A 20,509-nucleotide genomic window follows, 5' to 3' on the forward strand; every position below is an offset into this window, starting at 1 on the left:
TTATGACTGGCAGAGGTCCCTGGAACTAGTAGTGGGTGCAATAATACATTATTTTGGGAAGTAGTGATAAATATAAATGATATGATAAGATACCTGGAACAACTTTAATGTAATATGAAAATATCTGAGATTTCTATTGTTTAAAAAAAATCACAAGTACTGCTAATTCTATATTTACATTCATAATTGAAGGAAATACTAAATTCCAGTTAGAGGTTAGTAAAACTAAAAATTGATTTTTTTTCATATCCAATTTTGTGGAATCCTTTGACTTTAATACATGGATCCTTCTGTTTAGAATTCCTGCCATGGGGAAAAGTGGCCCCGAAGGCTGGGCTCACCTCTTTGTGTTTTCTCCTTTTATAACTCGGCCTTGTCATTCTTCATTTGCCCTGGTGGCTTCAAACAGATGCTTTTAATAATTCATCCAGTTTTTCTCAGCTAGGAGGGTGAGTCTGAATTACCTAATCCACTTTTATTGTAAGAGGAAGTATTTTGGAACTTTCATTCTAGTGAAATATAATTATATTAGCAGAAGTAGAAAATACCATGCACTTCAAGGAGTCATAAAGAAGTCTGACTTGACTTGTGGAAAACCAGTACATGGTGCAAAGCAACAAACAGGAAATATATAATTAGGATGGGGCCCGTTTGTGGAAGGTTCAATTATGTGGAAATAAGAGGAAAGGCAGAGTAAAAGAACCTTGTGAAGTCTGAGAAATAAAATTTACTACCTGGCCTTCTTTTAATTTTTAAAATTCAGTACCTATTAAATAGCTACTATATATATGTTAATCCCTGTACCAGACATGGTCCTCAAGGGTTCACTGTCATTCTCGTGGGAGCAGGAATAATGGCAGTTTACGTAACAGGAAAGCACTATTGTTCTATAGCATTCAGTGACACCATGCTGGTGAAGGATATGAGATGAATGAGCCAGCTGAACTTGAGGAACTTATGAACTCAGGGAGAAAATCAGATGTGAGCATAATAATAATTATCTTTTTAATGACTTTTGAGAGAGTGAGAGACATCAATTTGTTGTTCGCCCCATGTATGCGTGCGTTGGTTGATTCTTCTATGTGCCCTGACTGGGGACTGAGTCTGCAACCTTGGCGCATCGGGACTATGCTCTGACCAAATGAGCTGCCCAGCCAGGGTGTAAGTATGATTATTAAGATGCTATTATGTAAGTGCCAAGTAGAATTTCACAAAACGTACTTTGGGATAAGTGCAAGGAGAGATTTATTCTGACTACAAATTTTGAGGAAAGCTTCATGGAAGAGGTCGTATTTAATAATACTTCAAGTGGTCCTTGGAAGATGAACAGTGGAGAATGGGAACTGAACACGGAGGGCGTCTCCAGCCGAGGGCGCAGCGTGCACAAGGGCGCAGAGGCTTGGTGTGCGCGGAGAATGGCAGTGAGGCTAGGGTCAGTGCTTTGGGCCGTTTGAGCTGCTAATAACAAACTGTTGCTGACCCGGTGGGTTATAAAGAACAGAAATTTATTCCTCACAATTGTGGAGCCTGGAAATTCAAGACCAAGGCTCTGGCAGATTCTGAGACTGTCGAGACCTGCATTCCATTTCCTAAGTGGCTGTTTTTTACTGTGTACTCTCATGGCAGAAGAGGCGCGTGTTCCGAGCCTCTCTTACAAGGAACTAACCGATTCACCAGGGCTGCCCCCTCATGACCTAATTACCTCCCAAAGGCCCCACGTCCAAACACTCTCACCTTGGGCACTTCAACATAAAAATTTTGAGGGGGACGCAAATAGTCTGTAACAGTGAGCTAATAGAGCTCAGGAAGATATGTATGTGAGGGGTTAGAAAGATAGTTTGCTCATAGAAATTTTCTACTTTGTGTTGCTGTTGGTAGGTTGTTGGTGCCATCAACTGAGATCATTCAATTCAGGAAATATTTCTTACATATCCCTTATGTGACAGGTGCTGAGAAACAATGATTAATAAGATGTGGTCCCTACCTTCAGGGTACTCATAGTCAAATTAGCCAGTAATTAAATTACTTGCAATTGGCGCTAACTAGAGGTTCAGGTGCTAACGGTAAGAATGTCCAGAGAAAGATGACTTAATTCAGTTTGAGGGGTCAGGGAAGGTTTCACAGAGCAGGTGGCCCTCTAAGCTGAGTATTCTTTTCCTGATTTTTTTAAAAGTCATGTATAAACATGCATACAGTTTAAAGGGTAAAATAGTACTATAAGAATTTAAAAAAATAGCATCCCCCCAACTCTCAATGTAGTTTCCCATTCCCCAGAGGTAACCACTTTCAACTCCATAGAGTGATTTGTTTGACATTTATTTGTCAACCTCTAAATTACTTGCTTATGTTGCTACTTGATTTTTGCAATTTCAGGCATTACCTATTGACTTCCCACTGTCTAAGAGGTAAATCTAACTTCCTTAACATGCTTTACCATGCATACGTAGTCTTGCTAAGCCCCCAACTTTCTATTATACTTAATCAAGATTTTGGTTATATCAGTATTCAGTGTTTATGTTTTATAAGTATATAAACATTGTTGTCACTGAATTATGTTGCACAACCTTCTCACCCCAGGGTTGTCTGGGTTTTTTTTCTTGTTTGATTGATTTCCTATAAAATTATCACCAATTTTTCTTCAAACTCTACCCAACTGAGTAAATTTCCTTTTAGTACTGTATTATTTATTTTCCATTTGCTCCCACAGGCCCACTCTCCACATTTCTCTGCTCTGGAGGACTGAGCAGCACAGACTTGAACCCACAGATTCCCTTGTGCTTTGGCTTCCATTGGGTTAAAGCCAGGGGGAGGTATTGGCAGGAGACCGAAGGGCAGGAGAAGAGGGAGTGAGGTTGGGGTGTACATTCTTGTGTTTCTCTCCCCACCAGTGTGCCGTGTGTTTGCGTCCGCTCTGTCCCTCTGCTGAAAGTGGCAGGTGACATTGGATGGTCCCTGTTCTTTCTAGATTAAAGAAACCACACCCTCTACCCATCCCTTCAGCCTGTTGCTAGCCCTAAGAAAACACATTTCCTTAACCTTGTCCATGTGTCTTATAAGTGTTCTCTTTTTAAGACTTTCCTCGGCTACCCTTTTAAAATGAATTATTCATTAACTGCCAGGACTTTGATGAAAGAAAGTACATTGCTATCTATATGTATTCATACTCTCTATTTTATCTTCTTAAAGAAGTCTCTCCTAGAATCTTCTGATCTACTTTATCAGTATTATTTGATCTCTGTTCCTGCTAATGGCAGTTATCTAGTGATCTGACCTTCAGGTTTTCACCACTAGTCTTGGGATTCCTTTTTTCCTTGATAGTGGTTTTAAAACAGGATACCATATTCTTTGAGAAGTGGGGTATATGTCGTCCCCTCCCCTTGTATATAAGATGATAGAAGTAACACTATGTGACTTTCAAGGCTAGGTCACAAGAGGCCATGTCGATTCCACCTCGATCTCTGGGAACAATATTGTTAAGAAGGTATTGCACTTGGGGTATTGGGGCTTGCACTTTTCAGACACTCCCTCCCAGGACACCCTCTCCTGCTAACCAGATGCCGTGCTGTAAGGAGCTCAGCCACAAGCCTGGTCTTCAAGTCATCGCAGTCTAGCTGCCTGACATGTGAGTGAAGAAGCTCCAGATGATTCCATCCCCAGTGAGTCAGCCCATTTGAGTCATTCCATTTGAATCAACCTCAGCCATAAAAGTCCCGAAAATTCAGGTCCCTGCATCATGGAGTAGAGAGAAGCCATCTTGGCTGCACTCTGTGTGATTCCTGACTAAATGGATGAACATAATAGTTACTTTTTAGGCTACTCCATTTGGTGCGGTTTATTATGCATCACTAGATGACTGCAACAGAATTTGTTACTTCGAGCAAGGTGCTGCAGGAACAAAAACCTAAAACCAGTGTCATCGGTTTAAGACCGGGCAGCAGGCAAAGACTGGAAGGACCATGAGACTATTAGTGGGATTCTGATGGGCCTCAAGGAGACATTCAATGAAGGCTTAAAAGAATGAGGAAAATGTTACTGGAAACTGGAGATAAGAGGACCCCTGCTGTGAATGACACCTTTAGTAATGTGAAAAGCAGGGAGTGTACCTAAAGAACGTGATGATCTAGTTGTGGAGATCTCTAGGCTGCCTGTCTTTTTCTAACTGCCTACAGTGAAATGTGAGAGGGATGTACTAAAGAATGAACTATTTTGTTTTCAAGTAGAATTTAGAGGAAATATTGAGACTTCAGGACATGTTTTCCAACCAGCAAAAAGTACTCAAAGTGTCTCAAGACGAAGATCAAATTTAGAGTGCTCTCAGGGAAATGGGGCCTTAGGATAAAGATGAACCCTTTGTTAAGACCTCAGGAAGATTTCAAGGTGGAGCCTCATAGACTCTTAGATAGACCGAAGGCCAGGGATCTTAAGGGTTTTGTCCCACAGCAGCCTCATGGGGAGACCCAAATAGAGAAGGACTTGTCTCAAAGAGATTTGTGGGTATAGATTTTGTCTACTGGAGTAAAACCCAATAAAGTTAATGGAAAAACCATCACTTTTTTAAAATATATCAACTATTCTTTTTTTTTTAGATTTTATTTATTATTTATTTTTAAGAGAGGGAAGGGGGGGCGGGAAAGAGAGAGAGAGAGAAACATCAGTGTGCGGTTGCTGGGGGTTATGGCCTGCAACCCAGGCATGTACCCTGGCTGGGAATCGAACCTGCAACACTTTGGTTCACAGCCTGCGCTCAATCCACTGAGCTACACCAGCCAGGGCTAGATAATATGGCATTTAATGTTTATCAGTTAATATGGCATTTCAACATATCCAGTCATTGTATATATGTAATCTTTAAGCTGTTTCTCACACCTGGAAGTGGACCACCACAAGCTAAATAAACCTTTTTAGACTGTATGTCCCAAGTTGAACTTCTGAAAATATGGTCACCGTATGGTCACCATATGAACTGGGGAAGGAGCGCAGTGTTTGGTGCTCTCCATTGCTCTTTATTTCTCATCCCTCCCTTCCTACGTGATGACACCGTCTGAAATGAACCAGAGTCCATAGTGGAGAGTAGTTTGGAATTGCAATATTTGATGGAAACAATAATCTCTAGTAACTTTTAATAAAAATAATATATTCACTTTGGAGTCTTAAACCCAGTGGTGATCAAAAAGTTTTTTTTTCCCCCCTTGGGAATCTTTGTCTTCTCTTTAACCAGTGAAACACTTCAATTTGCTAAAGCTCAGTTTTGTGTCCTGTTGACCACTTAGTAAAATAGGCCAGTGTTAGAGATCTGTTGTATCTTCTTTGGTGTGATTCCATCAAGCTAGCCCGTTAAGTGTAGTGGATGGGAACTGGAGCGTTGTTCATTTGGCAATTAGCACATGGTGGTGGAAGAAAGAAAAAGATCTTCCTGATATTTTTTGCTTAGGACTTTGGGGGTCTAGAATTTAGTCATCAACAACTAGATTAATGTGTTTAAATACCTTGCATCACTGTTAAGGCATTCCTTGTTTTGTAACATACTAAGAAGATCTTACAGATAGCTAAAAGAGTGGTTAGGACATTCTGTTGTGTGGATTTAAGATTCTCCAGAAGCATCATCCACTAATGGACAGAGTGCTTGGTGATCAATTAGCAAACATGAGTTAACTAGTAAACATGGTTTAACTAATAGAGTAAGAAATCCTGTGTCCTGTGGTTACCTCTTTGTATCTGAGGAGGGGTGTAGATTGTAGGCAAGAGGTGAATTCTTTGGGGTTCACTGTTTCTGTTTGGCAGAGCTTTTTTAAAAACAATGAGAACATTTAGTGGCACTAGATGGCATTCATCTGGAGTTTAAGATGCTCACATTTTTAGTTGTTTAAAACAAGGCAGAAAGGATTTCTTTTTGCCAGCTGCATCATTCCTGGCAAGAGCTTACTACTTTGCTGCTTGTTTTGTTGTTGTTAACCCATTAGGGAACTCAACCCTTATATTGGTTCCAGCCAGATCTTTGTCATCATTGGCCCTAAAACGCTCGCACCTGGCCATTCTGAAAGCCCCTCCCCTGGGTGATTGATGCTCACCTCTTCCTGCTCCCCAAAGCCCTCCTCCCTTTTTCCTGAAGCACCTTCAAGCATTTCTGCATGGCTGCCCCCTCTCTTCCATTATACCTCCTCCTCCTGCCTACTGAATACTGGATTTCTCAGCTCCCAACTCTTAAGAAGGAGCTTTATTTCAGAGTAGAAAGGGGCCCCCATATGTGGCCTATTATATCCATATCAACTTGCTTACCCTTTTCAAACAGCTATTGTCTTTTAATAGGGTCCTGCCTGGCAGGGGGAGTCCTTAATTCCTGCCATGTAAGAATGGACAGCTTGAGTTACAGCGAACTGCAGTTTGGTGCTCTGATCAAAAGGCCTCTGTTGTTTTTTAGTGTTTTTTTCCCCTCCCTCTCTCTCTCTTTCTATATCCTGGGCTAATAATTCAGCACAGCAAGGTCATTACAGGCTTTGAGTTGAGAGCTGAGAGTGTTAAATTACTGACCTAGAAGAAAAGAGATCTGGGGGGGCTCTCAAGAAAGATAAAGGGATTCCGGATAGTAAAGTGCAAGCCCAGCAGCCTCACTTCTTAACAATATTATTTCTTTAAATCCTCTCTGTCTCCAAAAGTCTTTTCTGGGACAAGGAAGGCTCTCCTGCCAGAGAAATGAGGAACTCAGCAACATCTTCTGCAGGTGCTAGCAGTTCGAGGGCTCCTGTGTAGCTGGCCCTTCTGTCTCTTCCCTCGTCAGTATTTCACGCTCGCCCACCCCGCTCCCTCAGACAAATATTTGGTCCTTTATCGCATAGATCAAAAGTACTTGGGATATTTCGGCAGAGAGTTTATATCCCATGTGAGGGTTTCAGACATGTGAAATACACACCACTTGATTTCCCAAATATCTTAAAAACAGGATGTTGTTTCATTAAAGGCTGCTTCCATTCCGTTTATACTTTGTAAATATTAGTCTGGTCCTCCCCTACTTTACAAAAAAAAAAAAAGAATCTCCCCATTGTGAATGAATTTAACACCTCTACTCTATTGGGTCTTCTGAAGAAAGTATTTCCATTTCTTTGTACTTTTCCAAAGCTATCTCTCCCAGATACTCTTTTTTCACAATTATCTCTTGAAGCTATACACTATTCTTATTTTTGGAAAATACTGACTTCCTGAGTCTACTATTTTTTAAAAAGATTTTATTAATTAATTTTAGACAGAGGGGAAGGGAGAGAGAAAGAGAAACATCAGTGTCTGGTTGCCTCTTGCATACCCTCTACTGGGGAACTGGCCTGCAATCCAGGCATATGCTGTGACTGGGAATCGAACCAGTGGCCCTTTGATTCTCAGACCAGTGCTCAATCCACTGAGCCGCACTAGCCAGGGCCTAAGTATACTATTTTTTAGAAAAGTCCCAGAAATCAACTTTTGCAGAGCTTCTGCACAGCAAAGTAATAATAATAGCTAATAGTCCCTGAATGTGCCAGGCATTATACAACATGCATTATTATCACATTTAATCTTTGGCAACCTTATGTAGTAAGTATTTCTATTACCACCATTTTACATATTAAAAAAATGATTGAGGCACAAAGTGGTTAAATTAAGTACCTGGCCCAAGGTCACACAGCTAGGAAGTGATTAGATTTACCCCAGACTAGTGCTTCTCAAACTTTAATGTGCATGTGAATCACCTAGGGATCTTGTTAAAATGCAGAATCCAATTTAGTAGGTCTGGAATGGGGCATGAGGTTCTGATTTTAAGTGATACCAAAGCTACTATCCTTGGTCTACACTTTTAAGTAGTAATTCTGCAGTCATTTTTACTTCAGAACCACTCTGAAAAATGTTTTGGTTATAACGTCCAATTTCTCATTCCATCAGGCAATTCTAAATAGACATACTGGGAATTTGACACCAATACATACTTTATTTAATTTTTATTGTGGTAAAATATACATAACATAAAATTTTCCATTTTAAGCATTTTTAAGTGTATGGTTCTGTGGCATTAAGCACATTCACACTGTTCTGCAGCTGCCGCCACCACCACCCATCTCCAGAACTTTTTCATCTTCCCGAACTGAAACTCAGTACCAGTAAACACTGACTCCCCCTTCACGCCCTCCCCCAGCCCCTGATAAACCATTATTCTACTTTCTCTCTCTGTAAACTTGAATATTCTAGGTACCTCACATAAGTAGAATCATGAATATTTGTCTTTTTGTGACAGGATTATTTCATTTAACATAATGTCTTCAAGGTCTACATGTTGTAGCATGTATCACAGTTTCCTTTGAAGCTTAATATTTCAATATATGGCCTTGGCTGGTAGGACTTAGTGGACTGAGCACTGGTCTGTGAACCAAAGGGTCACAGGTTTGATTTTCAGTCAGGGCACATGCCTGAGTTGCAGACCAGGTCCCCAGGGGCAGGGGGCACGTGGGGGAGAACCACACATTGATGTTTTTCTCCCTTTCTCCTTCCCTTCCCCTCTCTCTAAAAATGAATAAATAAGCCCTGGCTGGTGTGGCTTAGTGGATTGAGTGCCATCCTGCAAAGCAAAAGGTCGGCAGTTCTATTCTTAGTCAGGGCACATGCCTGGGTTGCAAGCCAGGTCCCCAGTAGGGGGCACACAAGAGGCAACCACACATTGATGTTTCTCTCCCTCACTTTTTCCCTCCCTTCCCCTCTATCTAAAAATAAATAAAATCTTTAAAAAAGAATAAATAAAATCATTAAAAGAATGCTTCATTGTATGCGTATATCACATTTTGTTTATCTATTCATTTGTTGATGGACACTTGGGTTGCTTCCATCTTTTGGCAGTTGTGAATAATACAATAGTACCATGACCATGGTATACAGATATCTTAGTCTCTACTTTCATTTCTTTTTACTATAAACCCCAAGGTGGAATTGCTGGATCATATGATACTTCTTTCTTTTTTTTTTTTAAGATTTCATTCATTCACTTCCAGAGCAAGGGGGAGGGAGAGAGAAAAAGAGGAAGAGAAACATTGATATGTGAGAGGAGCATCGATCAGTTGGCTGTCTCTCACAGGCCCCCAACCTGGGACCAAGCCCACAACCCAGGCATGTGCCCCGACCAGGAATTGAACCAGCAATGTTTAGGTTTGCAGGCCAGCGTGCAATCCACTGAGCCACACCAGCCAGGGCTATTATATTTTACTTTCTAAGGTACACATTCATTTCCAAGTTATTGTTTATGTTCCACCTCGCCCCTCTTTTAACAAACATTTCTTACGTAAAGGATGAGGTAAGCCAGTTGACAAAAGAGACGTTCTGGTTAAAAGATAGGGCTGAAGAGAAAAAAAATAACAGGTGACCAGTTTCGAGACCACAGATGAATGAACATGAGATGTAACATGTAGCAGGAGGTGAGTTCTAGTAGAAATACTGCAACATTCTAAAGGAATGCTCTTTGTCCGGGAACTTTTCCTGTAAGGCGAGGGATGTTTCCCCAGAGAAACCATGAAAACACAATCAGTCTGCATTTCAAGTGAAATTAGGCAAGCTCTGGGAAGTTCTGTTGTCCAGAGGTCGGTTTAGAGGCCTTGTAGGAATGAGACAAACTAGACATTTATGGTAAGTGTCATTTAAAAAAATTATTACAAAAACTTAACATAACACTGCAGAATATTTGGATGACAGAGGAATAAATCAATTATAAGCCAACAACCCTAATACAATTAGTAAATACAATCATCTTTTAAATTTTTAATGTTTTCCTTATGCAGACCTACTTTAATGTAGTTAAAATTATAATTTATATATATTTTTTGTTTTTTATAGTATATGGAAAGCATTTTCTAAATTGCTACATTGTCTTTTTATCATTTAAATTTCTAAGATGCTGTAAAGAATATGTATGTAGTAACATTTTCCCAGCGCTCTGTGCATTGATTTCCCATCCTGAGGTACATGTATTCATTTGCCTGTTTCTATTGGCATAGTGTAAACAACCTTATAAGAGAGGTGAGCCTGCCCTGGCTGGTGTGGCTCAGTGGATCGAGTGCCAACCTGTGAACCAAAGAGTTGCTGGTTCGATTCCCAGTCAGAGCACAAGCCTAGGTTGTGGGCTGGGTCACTGGTGGGGGTGCATGTGAGAGGCAAGTACACATTGATGTTTCTCTCCCTTTCTCCCTCTCTCCCCCTCTGTCTAAGAATAAATAAATAAAACCCTTTAAAAGAGAGAGAGAGAAAGATGTTCTTTAACACTTAAAATTGCAAAGAGTAAGCAGATGTTAATGAATCATCCTGCTTTTCCACTGACATGCAATTGGGAGTTTACCACAGCATGCCAGGCCTTTAGCAGTCAGTTTTGAAGTTGGAAGGCTTGGAAAGGGAGTTTGAAACATTTTTAACTCTGGCAGGGGGGCTAACTGAGTTAAAAACAAAGATCTAATAAAGAGCAGTTTACTTTCAGGAAAGAGCAAGTGAAAACTAAGTCCTTTGATTAGCCTTCTTGGGGAGAATGTGCTTGGAGATCGCCCTGTCCGCAAACAGTCTCCTTTCCCCTTAGCATCGGCCCAGGGTGGGTTGGACAAGTGCTTTAAGAAGGTTCTTTCTGGGGTTTCGTGACAGAAGAACACTCAATGACATAACCAAGGAGAGAAGACTCAGCATTGCTTAACACTGACCATTGCAGAAGCTTTCCACAGCTTTCAGGGCCCATCTTGTGAGTTCTTATCTTCAAAATGCAGACAGATGTGATCTCACTGATATGCTGGTCTGAAAACTAGCTCTGCTACTGAGGATTACTCAGGCAGAAGAAATCCCCGTATGCAATACAAGTGCTTAGGGCACTGGAGTGAAATGATAAGCCTCTGATGTAGTTGTTTTGCTGTGCAGAGATTATGAATGCCATTCAACACAATGACAACTCAGTTCTCACAAACTGGCTCACCTGTTCTAGAAAGTGACTGGAGATTGATTAGTCCCTGTTGGATTTCTTCCTAAATTTGAGATTTTTAAGAAGCCAAAGATCTTGGACATTCTACTTCCAATTTAGCCAGTGCTGGAATGGGAAGATGAAGAGGATTTGAGTACCCATCTGTAGTGTGGTCGATTTCTATTTTCTATACTTTTACACTTAGTTCTTCCTGGCCAACAGAGAATCTGCAGTTGGTTCCCCTGATGTATATCTGTCAGCAGAACCTTGTTCGAAATGTACCACGTGTTAAAGCCCCACTTTGTCAAATTTCCCCTTGGATATGGGATCATATTGTTCACTTACTTTTTCCTGTGATAGGTATGTTGTATGCTTGAACAACAGATAACAACAGCCTGGTAGAGAGTTAGAAGTTCTTAGAAACTGAGCATTAAACTTATGTGCAGAAACTTCTTTGCAGCACTATTAGCAAGAAATTGATGTGAGGCAATTCTGTTCAAGTGTGCTGTCCAAACTACGCCGGGGTTCTGCAACACAGACATGCTTTGCTGGTCTCGCTCATCAGGTTAGCGCTGCCAAATTCTGTGGCAGATAGGCAATGGAAAGAAAACATTTAATGGCTTTGACTTCATCTGAATTTCACAAGGAAGGAGAACAAATCCAGGGATTGTTAGTTCAGGGGACCAGATCATGCCACAGGAATATACATATCTTTGAGGGTTTGGTGACTTTCTGCAAACCAAAACTCTAGTCTGCTAATTTTGCCAATCTGTTAGTGGGAAGTATGCCACAAACATTTTACTTCCCCTCTACACAGGATATCTTTTTTTCCTTCTGTTTATAGAGGCAACAGAAGCTTACTTTGCCTTGACTCTTCCTAAGATGTTTTGGATCTTTGACTTATTTGTCTTTCAAAGGCTGGTCCCTGTTCTGTGTACCACCTCGGTAGGGCCAGTGCATAATCGGATGTGATTCGTTCTCATATTTTGCTTCTTTGGTAGATCTGTTTAGGATTCCTTCCAAATAAATCTCATCCCAAAACAGCAGGAAACAACTCCAGTTCTAACAGAAGTCTGCTTTAGTGATCTGGCCTGATTTTAGAAAGAAGAAGGGGTAAGAGAATGAGCTAAGAAGACTCTGAACTGCTACAGTCAAATCTAATTATGTAGGTCAACGCCCACTGGCCATTTTTAGTTTGAGTAAAAGCACGGGAATATTTGGAAGATAGGGAGTATTGCAGGAGCTTTCAATGTTTTGCCTCCTGGCACATTTAAAATGAGTTGGAATATTTTAATTTGGTTCTTTTGCTCTTTATTACTTATACATGTGGAATGTGAATGTCTGTGTTATAGACCTACTATTATTACATTTATATTTAATTCTGTCCTCGGTAGTCCTTGAGTGGCTATTTTTATAACTGGTAATTTGCACTTCTTAATCTCTTTACCTTTTTCACCCATCCCCCCTAAGCTTTATTTATTTAATGAGAAAATGCAATTGAATCAAGGACTCACACTAGCTTAACATATTTACAGATGTCTGATTTCTAAATCACTTAATTTTTTAACACAGCTCCTGCTTCACTTTCTTGATATGTTACTCTAGAGTTATTTAAATACTATGCTAATAAAATGGGAGAACTATGGAATTTTATTAATTATTTTATTTTAAAATCAATTTAGGAGACATACTCTGACCATTTCTTTTTTTAAGTATGTTTTATGGATTATGCTATTACAATTATTCCATTTCTTCCCCATTTGCCCCCCTCCACCAAGTACCTGCTATTCCCTCCGGCTTTCCCTGCCTTAGTTTAAGTGCATGGGTCATACATACAAGTTCCTGGGCTTCTCCATTTCATATACTGTTCTTAACATCTCCCTGTCTATTCTGTTCTTGCCAATTTGTAGTTCTTAATCCTTGCACCTTTTCCTCCATTCTCTCCTTTCCACCTCCCAACTGATAACCCTCCAAGTGATCTCCATATTTATGATTCTGTTTCTGTCCTGCTGTTTGCTTAGTTTGTTTTTCAGATTCAGTTTATGAATTTGTTGCCATTTTAATGTTTATAGCTTTTATCTTTTTCTTAAATAAGTCCCTTTAACATTTCATATAGTAATGGCTTGGTGATGATGAACTCCTTTAGCTTTACCTTCTGTGGGAAGTACTTTATCTGCCCTTCCATTCTAAATGATAGCTTTGCTGGATAGAGTAATCTAGGTTGTAAGTCCTTGCTTTTCATCGCTTTAAGTACATTTTGCCAGTCCCTTCTAGCCTGTAAAGTTTCTTTTGACAAATCAGCTGGCAGTCTTATGGGAACTCCTTTGTAGGTAACTATCTGCTTTTTTTCTTGCTGCTTTTAAGATTCTCTTTTTATCTTTAACCTTTGGCATTTTAATTATGATGTGTCTTGGTGTAGTCCTCTTTAGGTCCACCTTGTTTGGGAGTCTCTGTGCTTCCTGAACTCGTATGTCTGTTTTCTTCACCAAATTAGGGAAGTTTTCTGTCATTATTTTTTCAAATAAGTTTTCAATTTCTTGTTCTTCCTCTTCTCCTTTCAGCACCCCTATTATTGGAATATTGGTATGTTTGAAGTTGTCCCAGAGGCTCCTTACCCTATCCTCATTTTTTTTTTACTATTTTTTCTTCTTGCTATTCTGATTGAACGTTTTTTCTTCCCTGTATTCCAAATCATTGATTTGATTCTTGGCTTCATCCAGTCCACTGTTGATTTTCTGTAAATTTTTCTTTATTTCACTTAGCGTAACCTTCATTTTTGCCTCCTGGGTCTTTTTTATGCAGTTGAAGTACCCAGTGAGTTCCTTGAGCATCCTAATAACCAATGTTTTGAACTCTGCATCTGATAGATTGCTTATCTCCATTTTGTTGATTTTTTGGGGGGGGAGTTGTGTTCTGTTCTTTCATTTGGGTCGTGTTTCTTTGTCTCCTCAATTTGGCAGCCTCCCTGTGTTTGTTTTTATGTATTAGGTAGAGCTGCTTTGACTCCCTGTCTTAGTAGCATGGCCTATTGTAGAAAAGCACACCTGCAAATTGAATGGGGTGGAGCCTTAGGTAATCACCAGGCCAGGGCAACCTGTGTGACCCAGGTTGATGGAGTGTCAGATGTGGTGTCACTGCTCTGTAGCTTTATGTGGGGGAGGGCTCAGAAAAGGGACAATGGCCACTGGCTGGCCTCTGGAGTTTTGTATGGGGAGAGGCTTCCCCCCAGTGCTCACCCTGATGCCAGATACTTCAGTGTCTACCCATGTGCCACTGGTGCCCTTCTACCTGTTGACCCAGTGCTGGAGCCCAGATGGAGTGAGTTTGCATAAGTCCTAAGTCCATTGCAGGCCCTTTAAGAATAAACGCCAGAGAATCCTTTAATTTCTTCTACCACCCCAGTCCCCACTGGTTTTTATAGCCAGAAGTTACGGGGATTTATCTTCCTGACACTGGAACCCTGGGCTGGGTGGTCTGGTGTAGGGCTGGGATCTTTCACTCCCAATGTATCCCTCCCTTTTTTTATCCACCACATGTGGATGTGGGACCAGGTGTTCCACATCTCCACATCTCCTCCCCTACTGCCTATCTGGATGACTGTGACTTCAGTTTCTTGGTTGGTAGACTTTCATACACCTCGATTTTCTGACGATTTTGGGTGATAGTTATTGTGTAGTTTAGTTGTAATTTTTGCAGTGGTTGTGCAAGGATGCGAGCTGTGTTTACCTACGCCTCCATCTTGACCGAATGTCTTACAGTGGGATCCTTTGAGTTTCGAGTTTCTGAGGCAATTTAGTCTCAGAAATGTTAATGTCAGCCTACCATTTTAAGTGTATTAAGCAAAAAATATTACAGATTTAAAGGGGAGCATTTAAAGTTCACTTATAAAAATAAAAACTTCCTCTATAACCACAAAAAGATGTATTCAACCACAAAATTACTTGGAAGGTAGAGTATTTGTTTTGTAACAGAATCACAGGATCACAGATTGGCAGTGCTGCAAACATCCTTGTAGCAATCACAATGATTGTCTTCCCTATCAGAGGAAGGGAGCTAGTTGCCAGCAAGAGGGGCAGGTGTTTTCAACTTCATGTTGAATAGTTCTCTCCTGGGTTTGAACCCTGGCGGTCTTGTACCAGCTGTGAATTTATCCTGAGTCTTCCTAGTCTAAAGGTGCTGCCACACGACAGGTCCAGTCGCCCAGGGACATGTTCCTCAGGGGAAGGTCCTGGCTCCCCTGCATCTTCTGGCCCCTGCTCTGAATTCATGGAATCCTCGGGCACTGTAGCTCCTCCCGGCTGGCCCAGCTGCCACTTCCCAGGCCCACCTCCCTGCCCCTGCAGCTCGCCTCCGTCCACTGGCTGAGCAGCAGCCCTGTTGCCTGGAGTTGCACCACGACCTGGAACCCTGGTTCTCGACCATTTCATTTTAATAAATTGATGTTTGGCTTTTGAGATACATATCATTAACAAAGATTATTTAATTTTGCTATCTCTGGTTCTCTTGTGGCCAGAGGATCCAGAGATTTCCTGAACTACTTATTCATGACAGGTTAAAAAGAAATAATTAGATCCTTATGAATTGAACAAGAGGGTATCTTTATTATGCTACTTTTGTATAAGAAAGATGGAGAATTAAGAATATTATTATGTATATGTATCTGCTTACGTGAGAAAAAATGCACACAGGAAGAATAAGCCAGAGACCAATGAGATTCATTACCTACAGGCCATTGTTGGAAACGGGGCCAAAGGTTAAAGTGGCAAAGGTGAGAGGGTGGAAGGTGCCACTTACTTTTGGAACTCTGTTACTATTTCACATAGGCAAGATATCTATTTATATAATTAACAAGGACAAGGGTCCCTAAAATTGAATACAAACAGAAACAACTGAAGCAAACTGTATTTCCAGTGAGTAGCATAAACATACTGAGGGAATTGGGGAAACTAAGTAATACTGGACACAGTATTTGGACTATGTGCCCGCCCTCAGACTGAAAATAAAAAGAGCTCTAAACAAGCACTGAACTATAATTAGTAGGCTGTTTTCCCACAGAAGCATGAGTTATCAATTGCTGTGCCTTTTAGGGGTAAGCAAATAAGTAAATATATATTATGAACAATAGGAGCCAGATTTGTCTGTATGAGAAGAGGAATTTTCAAATACAAAAACGGGGACAAATAGAAGGTACCCTGTAGCAATGAACTGGGATTGAATCAGTGTGAGCCCATGCATTTCAATATATGTAGATAGCTAGATATACAGAAATGAATATAGGGGGTGTGTGTATGTGTACCATCATCTGTTTCTTAACTGTTTTCTGAGGGAGCCTAAAAGCTGTAACACATTTGGAGCAAAAAGCACATTCAGCACGTACCTAGATTTTGGTTTCTAAGCACTGTTTTCTACTAAAAGCAACTTGGGCTTCTTGGAGAAATGGCTGCTTCCAGGATGAGGTAGGAAAAGAACAAGATGAGCCTGGAACATCTTATTCTATCAAAAAGTAAAGAAATCATCAAAGAATTGGATGGACAAGTCAAAAATATATAGAAGTCAGCTTGAAGGAGCTTCCATAGCTATATCTGGGATAATTTGACCATCAAAATAAATAATGGTAATAAAGGGTTATAACCCATTGAATAAAGAGTTCGTGAATCCAGACTAATGTAAATAATGAATGAATGAATGAATAAATGAGAAAGGTAAGCTCTTCTTTACTATAGAAAGTCAATTTCCTGGCTGGCGTAGCTCAGTGGATTGAGCATGGGCAGTGAACCAAAGCATTACAGGTTCGATTCCCAGTCAGGTCACATACCTGGGTTGCAGGCCACGGCCCCCAGCAACTGCACATTGATGTCTCTCTCTCTCTCTTTCTCCCTCCCTTCCCTCTCTAAAAATAAATAAATAAAATCTTAAAAAAAAAACTTAAAAAAAAGAAAGTCAATTTATAAATGTACATGAAATGATGTAACTAGAAAAATTGCCATTTGGCAAATCCATCATAATTGTTACTGCTTCTGGCAAGAATTATCAATAGATGTTGAAACTAGGAAATGAAAGTTTGAAGAGTTAACAGTATATTTTCACAGCCTCAAAATATTTCCCCACAGGACACTTGTTAAGTACAATCTAATTGCTTACCCCTTAGAACTCCGTCTTGTAGGGGAAATGAGTCCAGTAACTTTCAAACAGCACAGCAAATGGCGAGTGCCAGTAGACAGCTACAAGTGAGGTGTGCTGGGAATTGAGGTGGGGTACCGGCTCAGGAAGAGGCTTCATGTAAAACGTGGCATTTGAGATAGTTCGGGAAGCCTAGGTAGAATTTTAACAGATGGAGGTAGAGAAAGGATATTTCAGGTAGAAGAAGAAGAATAAAATTTTTAGCAACGTTGCCTTTTCTGCCTTTTCCTTCCAGCCGTCTTATCTAAAAGAATTTTCACTGGTCATGTTAAGATCATCTATTAACTCTTTAGGCAAAGTAATTATGACCCCCATACTGACCAGCTGCCACCCTGATCAAATGTTTCTCATTATTTTTATTTAAATGTGAATTTTTGTTTTGAAGAGCTGTGGCTCTAAGTGTGAATTTTATCAGTATGGATTATCTAAAGGCAGTAGTGTAAATGCAATTGTAAATCTTTTCATATTCAATATTATATGCTTTTGTTCTGTCCATTTGTTTTGTAAAATTCCTATTTTATAAATTTTTGGGGAAATTTGTTCTTATTTGTATAATGAGGCTCCGCCAGGTTCTCTAATGCATAAATTATTTGCTAGATTTTTTTAAAAGATATTTTTAAAAAGCTGCACTGAGGACATAATTTTACTAGTATTAGCTCCTTTAAAGCAGGCTCTTGACCTAGGCGGCAGCATTCCCACATGTGGGGTATAAAGCACATTTTGGGGCCAGTTCTTTGCTGGATAGCTTCATAAGTTTAGGCTAAAATTTTATCACTTTAGACTTCATTTGCTACAAATGTAGCCACCTCCATTTACTTGTAACAGCTCATTTGCTTTCTTTTTCATTTTCCTTCATGCAAAACAATAAATAGCTGCCACAACCCTGCACGGTTAAGGTTAACACTTCCATCGCCTTTTAACAATCTCTCATCTGACCTAATTCTTTGCCAGGTGTGGCCCTGATATTTCCTCATAGTGTCTTAGAAATAGATTTCTGTGCTACTTTTCCAAGAGGGAAGGAGAGCGTGTGATTTGCTTTTTCATACAGCATTGTTAATGTTGAAAGGAAGAGGTTAACTTTATCCTGTAGCACACTGTATGTTAAACCGAGGTTAGACACTTCCCTCTGAATCTGGTCAGGGAAAAGGAAAATGGAGTACGTGGCTCCTGAAATTTTTTCCTGTTCAGTTCAGAGATTTGGAATTTTTTTTCTCCCTTTAGTCAACAAATTAAAAGTGGCATTTAGAATTACCACTGTCCCTCTCTTGCTTGCCATCTTCCTTTTAATGTCTGCCTCTCTATAAAGATTAACACATTTTCCACTCATGATTGGCAGTACTTGTCAGGGAATTTAGTAGGAGTTTTGTGGAACCCGAAGTCTGCCTTTGGTAGTGTTGATTACTGGATAATTGCCTATTCTTTGGTGGAATTTCCATTTTTAGATTACGCCAGGCTCTACAGTCTTTACTCCTTTGGCAGAAGAACCCAAAGGCAATGGAGTTTATTTTTTCCCCTTCCCCAGCCCAGCTTAAACAATGACTCACTTGGGCCCTGGGGCTTTGCTTCATACTTTCATTCAGAGGCCACTTTCTACCCTTGTTCTTCTTATTTGCTTTTAGTGTTCTGCTTGGAACCTTTTATATCCTTTGGCGCATGGGTTTTCCTCTGAGGTTATTGTCAGAGAAGTATGCGACACCACCCCTAAACTGGAACAGACAAGCTAGCTGTGTCCCATAAGCTACGTTGTTCTTATGGCAGCTGACATAGGTCAGAGTACAAAAAGAATATTTTTAAGGAAACATAATTCCAAAAAATGTAGGGAGAGAAGTATTCTCCAAAAAGATATGAGTTCCGCTGCCATTCAGTTAAAGATGGAAAGATTTCCCTCTATATAAGACGCTCCAGTGACCGATTAAAATGTCCTCGGTGTGTGTATGTGGGAGGGGGGGAGCACACAGAGGAATTGGTCTCCGGCGGTTTTAGGAGGGATATGGTTATGTGAAGAGACTTCCTTCTGGAAAGACTTAGTCTCATCTACAGTTCAGAGTTTTTCCGGTATTTTTTATTTTATTTTTTTAATGTATTGATTTTAGAGAGAGAGAAGGAAGCAGGGGAGAGAGAGAGAGAAACATCAGTTTGCTGTTCCACCCATTTATGTATTCACTGGTTGATTCTTGTATGTGCCCTGACCAGGATTGAACCTGCAACCGTGGCACATTGGGACAATGCTCTAACCAACTGAGCTCCCTGGCCAGAGCTATAGTTCAGAGTTTTGTTGGAGAAAAAATGTTTTTCTCCTTTTGGCAGTGGTTCTCTCTGGTCTTGAGTTTTCATTCTGATTTCAGCCTTCTGTAACTACCTATCTAATGATGACTTCTTGATTTTTTTTTTTTTTTTGCAGTTTTAACAGTGTCTGTCAGGGAACTCACATTCTCTTTCGGGAATTCAGCTTCATCCAAGCCACCCCTCACAACAGGGCATCGTTCTTACGGGCCTTTTGGAGGTGCTTCCGAACTGTGGGCAAAAATGGCGGTAAGTCTTCCCACAATTCTTTTCTTGCCTGCTTCCTTCCACACTTCTGTTTTTCTCTTATTCCTATAAATGTTGTTGAATGCATGCTATTCAAGGCTCTGGGCACACCCCACTTTTGCAGAGCTGTCTGTCTTGTGTCAGAGATTCTACCTCCGGTCCTACCACCATCACTACTGAGTGCATTCAGAGCCAGGCGAAGCTCTGAGCACTTTACCTGTAGTCATTCACTTACTCTTCACGACGTTCCTCTGTGGTAGACACTGTCACTAATGAAACGGAGGATCAGCGGGGTTAAGTACCTTGGCAAGGTTAAACGGTAAATGTTGGGGCCAGATTCATACCCAGGCAGTCTGGCTCCAGAGCCTTTACTCTTGGCAAATACTAAAATACCATGCAGTAAATTCAAGAAATGATGTGGATGCAAAGAGGGAAACTCCTGAGCAGGAGTGTGGGACGGGAATACTATTAAAAAAGGGTGAGGGAGTGGATTAGAGAAGGTTCTCCTGGGAACCGGCTGTTTGATTTAAGTGGGGCAGGAAGAGTGGGAGTTGTCCACAGGGGTAAAGGAGAGAAGGGCATTCTGGGCAGAGCATGTGCTGCGGTGTAGAAGCATAAAAGAACCTGGGGAATTTAAGAAGCTGAGAAGATCAGAATGACTAGGTTTGTGAAGGAGGTGAGGGGAGATGAGTCTGTAATGGAATAAAAGAGTCAGGTCCCACCCAAAGCAATTTACACATTCAATGGAAGTCCTATTAAAGTACCAATGGCATATTTCACAGACACAGAACAAACACTTCAAAAATTTATATGGAATTATAAACGATCCTGAATAGCTGCTGCAATTTTGAGAAAGAAGAGTAA

At 40.5% G+C, this 20,509-nt stretch overlaps 1 protein-coding gene across 5 annotated transcripts in view; it reads left to right on the forward strand.

Annotated features, from left to right (window-relative positions):
* The window catches only part of C6H11orf49 (chromosome 6 C11orf49 homolog), a 170,653-nt gene that overhangs the window by 55,078 nt on the left and 95,066 nt on the right, over positions 1–20,509 (forward strand). For all 5 annotated transcript variants that reach the window (XM_036029340.1, XM_028515317.2, XM_028515314.2 and 2 more), the window contains one exon: positions 19,518–19,648. In XM_036029340.1, the coding sequence (XP_035885233.1) occupies positions 19,518–19,648 (131 nt within the window). The remainder of the gene's footprint in view (positions 1–19,517; positions 19,649–20,509) is intronic.

Source organism: Phyllostomus discolor, chromosome 6, assembly GCF_004126475.2.
Source record: "Phyllostomus discolor isolate MPI-MPIP mPhyDis1 chromosome 6, mPhyDis1.pri.v3, whole genome shotgun sequence".
Taxonomy (NCBI): Eukaryota; Metazoa; Chordata; class Mammalia; order Chiroptera; family Phyllostomidae; genus Phyllostomus; species Phyllostomus discolor.